Source organism: Arvicola amphibius, chromosome 2 (assembly GCF_903992535.2).
Source record: "Arvicola amphibius chromosome 2, mArvAmp1.2, whole genome shotgun sequence".
NCBI classification, from domain to species: Eukaryota; Metazoa; Chordata; class Mammalia; order Rodentia; family Cricetidae; genus Arvicola; species Arvicola amphibius.
This window is the reverse complement of record NC_052048.2, coordinates 19,380,100-19,387,615: the sequence shown is the minus strand read 5'-3', so window position 1 is coordinate 19,387,615 and position 7,516 is coordinate 19,380,100. Positions and strand designations below refer to the sequence as shown.

The following is a 7,516-nucleotide window of genomic DNA, read 5'->3' as shown; positions in this document are numbered from 1 at the left end:
AGAAGACTGTGCCTTTGTCTTGTTTTTGTTTTTTTACCTTGACATGGCATTTAAAAGGTAGAAGCGTGCACACGCACACATACACACACACACACACACACTCAAAAAAGAAATTTCTCTACCTTTCTGCTGATTCTGGGTGAATAAATAGCTCAGAGACTGTGGAAGCTGTAGGCTGTGTGGTTTTTGCAGCTGGCAGCTGGTAGCTAAATATACTAATCTGGAAAACAGCAACAATGGTGATTTTTAACAGTAAAGACTGTTTGTCTCTGAGATTCTTCAAAGGCTTGTCACCAGGCTATGTTTCGAGAAAGGATGGGAAGCACTGACAATTCTTCTCAGAAAAGTACAAGGAAACCAAATGCAAACATCCTCTGGCTGATGTTAACATCCTGTATACATATAATGCTGTATTTACAAGCCTGAGATTTATCTACAGTGCAGCTGATACAGGAGTCTACGATGTCCGAGGCAGTCATGTTGCACCTACACAGATGCAGAGGTTGGGAGAGTTCTCAGTGCAGATTGCTAGTGATCCAGGATACCTGTCCTCATTGATGGTAATTAGCCATAAAAGGAACAGATCCCAATCCTATCAATAATAAATTATGTACTTTTAATCCATCTCACTGAGTGAGCTTATTAAAAAAGAGAAAAATGATAATTCCTCTGCAACTGGAAACAGGTTCTGCTACATAGTATTGCACATTAAATGCACCAATAAAATACTGAAATATTAATAGACTAATAAATTTGTTGTTAAAATCTAAAGATCTATTCATACAGTAAGTTTTGAGTATCTTAAGTCACACAGTACTTTTTGTGTGACTTTCAAAAACTGCACTTGACTCCCAAACATTAAGGCTGGCCGCAGGGCAAGCACTCAACTCTTGTACCTAGTATGTAATCTGTTTGTATTCCCCCATTACCCTTCTCAAACTTCCTGCTGTCACCAGGTTCCTGACCTGTTTCCTGCTGATAAGTCCTGAGAGTGTTCAATATCCTCAGGAAAGAAATAGCTCATTGTGTACCCAAGGGAGCATGTTCTATGGGAAAGGCCATGGTCCCTGTTTGAGTCTTCCTGCACTTTCTTCATAATTACCTACACAGTAAGAGACCACAAAAATGTCTTCTCATCCTTCTCATCCTGAGAAAGCCAGTTCATATGGTTTCCATTTTTTATTATCAGCAAGCCTTATCTTAAAATTAATTTTATGATTGATTCTTGTTTCTTAAATGTTTGTAGAGGCAATGTTGTACCATACCCCCTTTTCTCATCTTTTGGGATGTTTGTATTATCAAACATCAATATTATCAGGCTTGGGTACAGAAAGGGGGACTAAGGGTAATAACGAAGAATAAGATCGAGAAAATATATTTTTTAAATACAATTTCTTCCTTTTTTCCCCCGAAAAAACATTTTGCTTGAGATCTCAGATTCCAAATAAGAATGCTATTCACCCTCTAGATAGCTAGACTTTATCAGTCAACAGTAGTTAGAGAGACAGATGTCTTCTTCTCTCCAGGAGTCCAGAATGCTAGAGTCAAACTTAAATGAGAATCATGGTCCTTGTTTACAATTAAGTATACAAAGTTTGTGACTTTCTCTTGCTGACTCCTGTTTCCTTCTGCAGGTTTATACAACAATTGCTTAATAATGTATTTCACCTTTATTTTTTTATTTTTTAAGTTTTTGTATTAGTCACTTTAACTGAGCAGGAAAACAGTCATCATTTTGTTAATTATGGAAAATATTTGAGAATTTTTTTTATCTTTAATGAATAAAGAATCTGCATTTGTGTTACCCTATATTTAAACAAGGACTACTAAACCATTTTAAATATTTTCTTAATTTACCTTACATTTTCTACTACAACCTACATTATGAGACTAACTTCACATTTACTTCATTTTAAGTAATGTCATTGGGAAATTAAAAATATTTCAACTTGGGCCGGGCGGTGGTGCCGCACGCCTTTAATCCCAGCACTCGGGAGGCAGAGGCAGGCGGTTCTCTGAGTTCGAGGCCAGCCTGGTCTACAAGAGCTAGTTCCAGGACAGGCTCTAGAAACTACAGGGAAACCCTGTCTCGAAAAAACCAAAAAAAATATTTCAACTTTTTCATCAGCTACATGAAGAGATGTGACTTGCTCAATAAATAAATCAAACCAAGAGAGACATAAACCCCTCAAGTTTTAAAACTAACCATGAATACATTCTGTTTACTTGATACAGTAACCCTGCACAGAATTCATTTATCATTGAAGAAACCCCCTAACTAGTTGGAAGGAAATCTAAAAGAAAATTTAAGCAGCCTATCAGTCATGTTTAGATAAATGACTGTTATCAAATTAAGTCTTATGAAAATAAATACAGAATTGTTCTCATTACAAAAGGGCTAATTTAGTAAATTCACCATGAAATAGATGTTTCCCAGTTTTTACTGTTGAAAAATAAGAGTGTGACATCTGATACTGGTGCTGTCAACCCTATAATGCTGGCTTCTCTATAAACAATGAATCCAGTTGACATAGTGTTATTCACAACAACTCCCATTATGGCTTTGAATGTCATCACCCAGAGAAGCTAATGTCTAGTCAAGAGTTTGGCTGTGTAAACGTCACAGCTTCTCTTTCTCCTCAAACTCCTGTTTAGATATCATGTGGTCTACCACAACTCAGGTACTCAACAGACCAACATCGATGTCGTGATTTTGCCACAACCATTTCACTTTAGAAATATCATACAGCCATCCTTTTGAAGACAATGTTTTGTATACTTTCTTATCCTCAGATATCCCATAAACAATAGCCTCAGAGTGGCTTCACCAATGGTCAAGGCACAAGTAGTCAAACAGTCTGTTAACACAGTAGTGAAAAGCGTTCCCTTGGTGATTTTCCCCTAAGTCACAAATCCATTCTAAAACCATACCCATTTCACATTATTCACGCGTATTATTATTAAATCTTCAGTACCTGAAAGGTATAAACATGTTTCAAATGGAATGGAGGAAGAATTCAAACTATTATCTGTGTATTTAAAGAGACTAAACTTCTCTCCAGTCTCCTTGTTGGAGTACAGGGACAGTAGTTCTAACTTATATGAGAGGTGAGATCATCCTAGGAAACATGATTGGGGAAAGATTGACACAATGAGAGCCAGTTCGGCTGGAAAGATGACCAGCAGTGTAGCGGGTGAAGCTATTGTTGAGAACCTGGGAAAGGCAAAGTGTGAACTGGAAACAAAAAGGATTAGCTGTGTATAACAGCACAGGAATGGGATGTCTGGTAGTTTCTCTTGGACTTCCTATTAGGACAAAGGACCCCAAAGGACCCCACTTCCCTTTTCTCTATTCTCTGTTTTGCTTTGTTTTTTTCTCCTTTCTTTTTTCTTTCTTTCTTTTTTTAACTCTCTTGTTCTTTTGTTCCTTTTTGCTGTTTGAGAAGAGGTCCTCATACAGCCGAGGATGGCCTCCTTTCTGTGTAGTTGTGGGTGGCCTTAAACTTTTCATGTCTTGCCTCCACTGTCCAAGTGCTGAGAGCTGGAAGACAACAAGACTTGTGTAGACACCACCACACACAGTGAGTGGCTTCGTATCACCCCCTCTATTTTCTTATGTGCCTCTTTTCCTAGTGTAAAGGAGACATAGGAAACAGGGTGAGAATAGTCACTGAGAGACAGCTCAAAGCCTTCTGTAAATCAAGGAGGACAATGCTCTAGTCTACTGAGGCTAATTGGTGCTTCATAAGAATCTTTGTGACAGGTAAATGTGTGTAAGAACCGGTGCTCAGGTATGGATGATGCCGAGCCAGAAAGAGGAGAACCTCTCAAGTACCAGTCCCAGCAGCTGCTTCTCTGTTTCCCAAAACTTCGACTGTCCATGGCTTTGGCCGCAATTGACTCAGACCTTTGGCTGGTGGTTGAAGCTTTCCTGTTGACTTCCTCTGCTCAATGTTTGATGGCACCTACTGGAACACCTCAGGTACCACTCTCCCTGCCATCCGTTCACAGGCACACCTCCTCAGCTCTTTGCAGTCCTTTGAGAAAGCCTTTCCATTGAAGATGGTCATACAGTCCCTGTTCCTTGGGTTGTTGGGATCTATTATAATCTCAAACCTTAGAAAAGAAAAAGAGAATTTAATTTGGTCAGAATTTATTTCTAAAGTGAAGTATCTAGAAACAATAAAAATGCATCCCTCAGGTGACAAAGATCATGATCTCTATCCCCAGGATGTCTTTGCCAGAGAGATGGGGCCAATGAATTCAGTTTTTAACCCTTCAGTCACCACTTTATTCGTAGATGTAACTGACTACTCAAAGCAACACAAACTGTTCTTAGATAAAGCAGAAGCACTCTCTGATTTTACTGATAATTAGTATTCAGTTTATTTAATTTAAAATACAAATGATTGCATTATTATGTTATGTTTTACCATACACAAAGAATTAAATCTACTCAACAAGGCTTTAAATATAACAAACTTTCCTAAAGAAATTACATATATCCGTGCCATGGAGTTCCATGCACACCATCTCTAAATGCTTCCGTAGTAAATAAAATATTTTAATTTGCATGATAAAGTGCAGAGAGCCAAGAACTCTCTGAGGCAATAACTCAACCCTGGCTATTGACAGATTACATGACCCTGGATGACCACTATACATCTGAGTCTCCTTCTAATTATTCATCCAAATGAGATCTCCTCTCCCTTTTCTTCTCTCTCTCTTTATCACTAACAACCCAGTAGTGAGTGACTCCTAGACATTCACTACTGAAATCAGTCAGGAAACCACCTGATGATATTTGATAACCCTTCCCTTCTCTCTCTCCCCTCTGTTTTCTAAGCCATTTCAACACAAGCACCTCTGGGCATCCACCTGCAAGCACACTATGCAGTACAAAACAGATGCTCCATAATCACTGCTAATCTGTCTTTATTAAATGCCTCTCACACAGAATTCTCTGAAGGCTTACAGTTCAAAGGAGTAAGGTGTCCCATCTGTCCACAGCCACGCTTTGCCACTGCCATTGCGGGAGAGCCCTGTCCAATAAGAGTAGAAAAACTCAGAGTAGCTCTGAGGCATGGCAAAATCCTGTGAAAGGCACACAAGAAAATGTTTAGCTTTGTACCAGGAGTACAAGGCACTTGTCATAAAGCCGATTAGAAATTTGACCAGTAAGTAAGGGACAAAACCATATGCTTTGTGTTAGTAAGCATGGAATATACATTGACATTATGAAAATAGGAGTCGTATCAACCAATAAAACTAGTTGACCAATTATTCTTAATGTATAAGATTAAACACAAAGTTGATATATGAGAGGAACTGAAAGTGATATATGAGAGGAACTTTAATGTCAGCATTCAAAAAGCAGAGGCAAGAAGATCTTTGTGAGTTTGAGGCAGCCTTCTCTACATAGCCCACTCCAAGATAGCCACAGGTACAAAGTGAGACCTTGTCTCTAAAAATAAATGAGGGAAAGAGAGAAAGAGACAGAGAGACAGAGACACAAACACACAGAGAGATACAGAGAGACAGAGGGAAAAATGGGAGGTCTGAAATACGGCTCAGCTGGCTCAGTTTTTGCCTAACTTCCGTTGAGCTTTGTATTCAATGCTTGTCTCCAAAAATAATTTAATTTTAATTAACTGATTAAACACTAAATGTTATTGTCATTACTCTTGATTAATGAATTAAAACAGAACAAAAACAAATGGGAGAAATATTTTTAAAATAAGTGAAATTATTCTAGAAAATGGAAAAAATTGTTAATATGAAACTAGAGAAATAATTGTTATAAACAGAATAAAATTATGGAGATACTTTAATGTAAAAAGAAGTAAAGGAGATTTAGAAGGATAATATGAACCTGTCACAAAAAGAGAAGAGAAAAATATACATTTCTACATGCTAATATATGGCAACTCCTTTCCCAATACTGAGCTGTAAAAACAAGCATTGTATGCTTTACTTCATATTTGAATGTTAGCTCTGAGTCTTTATATATGTGTATTTAAATTAGGGTACTCAGAGAAGGCAAGAAACTAGTAAGAGGCCATTGGGACATTTCACATAAAAGGAAATAGAATGCCAGTGGTATGAAGGAGAGAAATGGAACAGGAAGGGTTAAATGGGATGCAGGTGGGAGGACAGGGTAGACTAGAATTAGTGACCTTTGAAAATGCTGTGTACACATCTATGACTCTAATACCTTACTAAAATACATACATGTCCATATTAAAAGTGTTTAAGTGGAGTTGTCCAGTAATGGTGGCAGTGCCTCCACCAGACACCATAGGCTATCAAACAAAAGGCACATATCAACAAGTCTTAAGATGTAGCTTAGTGGTAGGTTGTCTACCTTGCATTCATGAGGCCTGAATCCAATTCACAGCACTGAAAAAAAATCCCAGTTCCACATCTGTGCCAAAAAAATCTGTTGGTCAATGAGATTCCAGAGACACCTAAATAAGTCACAACTGTTCTTATATTTGCCTTGATCAACCTTCTGGAAAGAGGAGGAGAAGGAGGAGGAGGAGGTGTGTGTGTGTGTGTGTGTGTGTGTGTGTGTGTGTGTGTGTGTGCAATTTACGACAATTATTTGATGGGATATTTTTTCAATTAAAATATTTTTAACGTTTTTAATGGAAAGACAGGCTGTAATATTATCATTTTTCTTAGATTGTACCAATATTATTTTCCTTCTACTCCATCTCAGAAAAAGAAATTAGGACATTTTCTACTTGCCCATTGACTGAAGAGGAAGTCAACTGAAATATGAACTACTTCTCATATTTATGTGCAGTAGGTATTTGGAGAGAACACAGCTTTTATCCATCTCAGGGATCATTTGCAGCAATTGGAGTATGACTTGGTCTTCGCTGTGAGCAAGAGTGGAAATCTGTGGGTCAGAAACTTGACTCTTTACCGTGTTCTTGCCCTGTTCTTTTGGGGGACTCCTTCAAATGCCGAGGCTCAGGAACTTACCAGCTCTTCCTGTGTGCTTATCTTCAGCATGGTGGCATTTTCAGCCAGGCAGAAATATTCACAGCCCTGCCAGTTTTTACTCTCTTTATAGAACTGGTAACATTTGTCCCCATGCCACTTCCATTTCTCTGGGCAAGGGCTGCATCTGTGTCCTTGGAAGAAAACAAACAAACTTTGGTTAATTATCTTCTGCCTAGATCTGCTATTTTTTTTCCTCTTTTGGAAATAGTGTTTGATATTCCAAAAACTAATTTGTATCTCTTAGGTATCTGAGTGAACACCTGTGCTATCCACCCACTCCACCCTAGGAATGATCTATAGTCAGTGTTAAACATTCAGTGAAAAATTAAAAGATAGTGCTTCTATGGAGTATTGCATCTGGTGACGAATGACTGAAACTTCTGTGTCTACGCAATGCAGAATGTGAATAGAATGGTCCTTCTTGAGATGGCTCATATGATTATGCAATGGTTTGAATATAAAATTCCTCCCATAGACTCACAAGCACTGGGGGTGTAATTTTGAG

The 7,516-nt window shown here is 38.2% G+C and overlaps 1 protein-coding gene across 2 annotated transcripts in view; it reads right to left on the bottom strand.

The window, feature by feature from the left end:
• Window positions 1-1,164: 1,164 nt before the first annotated feature.
• Window positions 1,165-7,516, bottom strand: part of Clec1a (C-type lectin domain family 1 member A) — a 28,335-nt gene continuing 21,983 nt past the window's right edge. Inside the window, exons 4-6 of one of the 2 annotated variants that reach the window (XM_038318213.1) lie at window positions 6,991-7,142; window positions 4,976-5,094; window positions 1,165-4,116 (exon numbers count right to left, since the gene is read on the bottom strand). In XM_038318213.1, the coding sequence (XP_038174141.1) occupies window positions 3,966-4,116; window positions 4,976-5,094; window positions 6,991-7,142 (422 nt within the window). In that variant the 3' untranslated portion in view covers window positions 1,165-3,965. The remainder of the gene's footprint in view (window positions 4,117-4,975; window positions 5,095-6,990; window positions 7,143-7,516) is intronic. The other variant, XM_038318214.1, reaches the window with a different exon arrangement.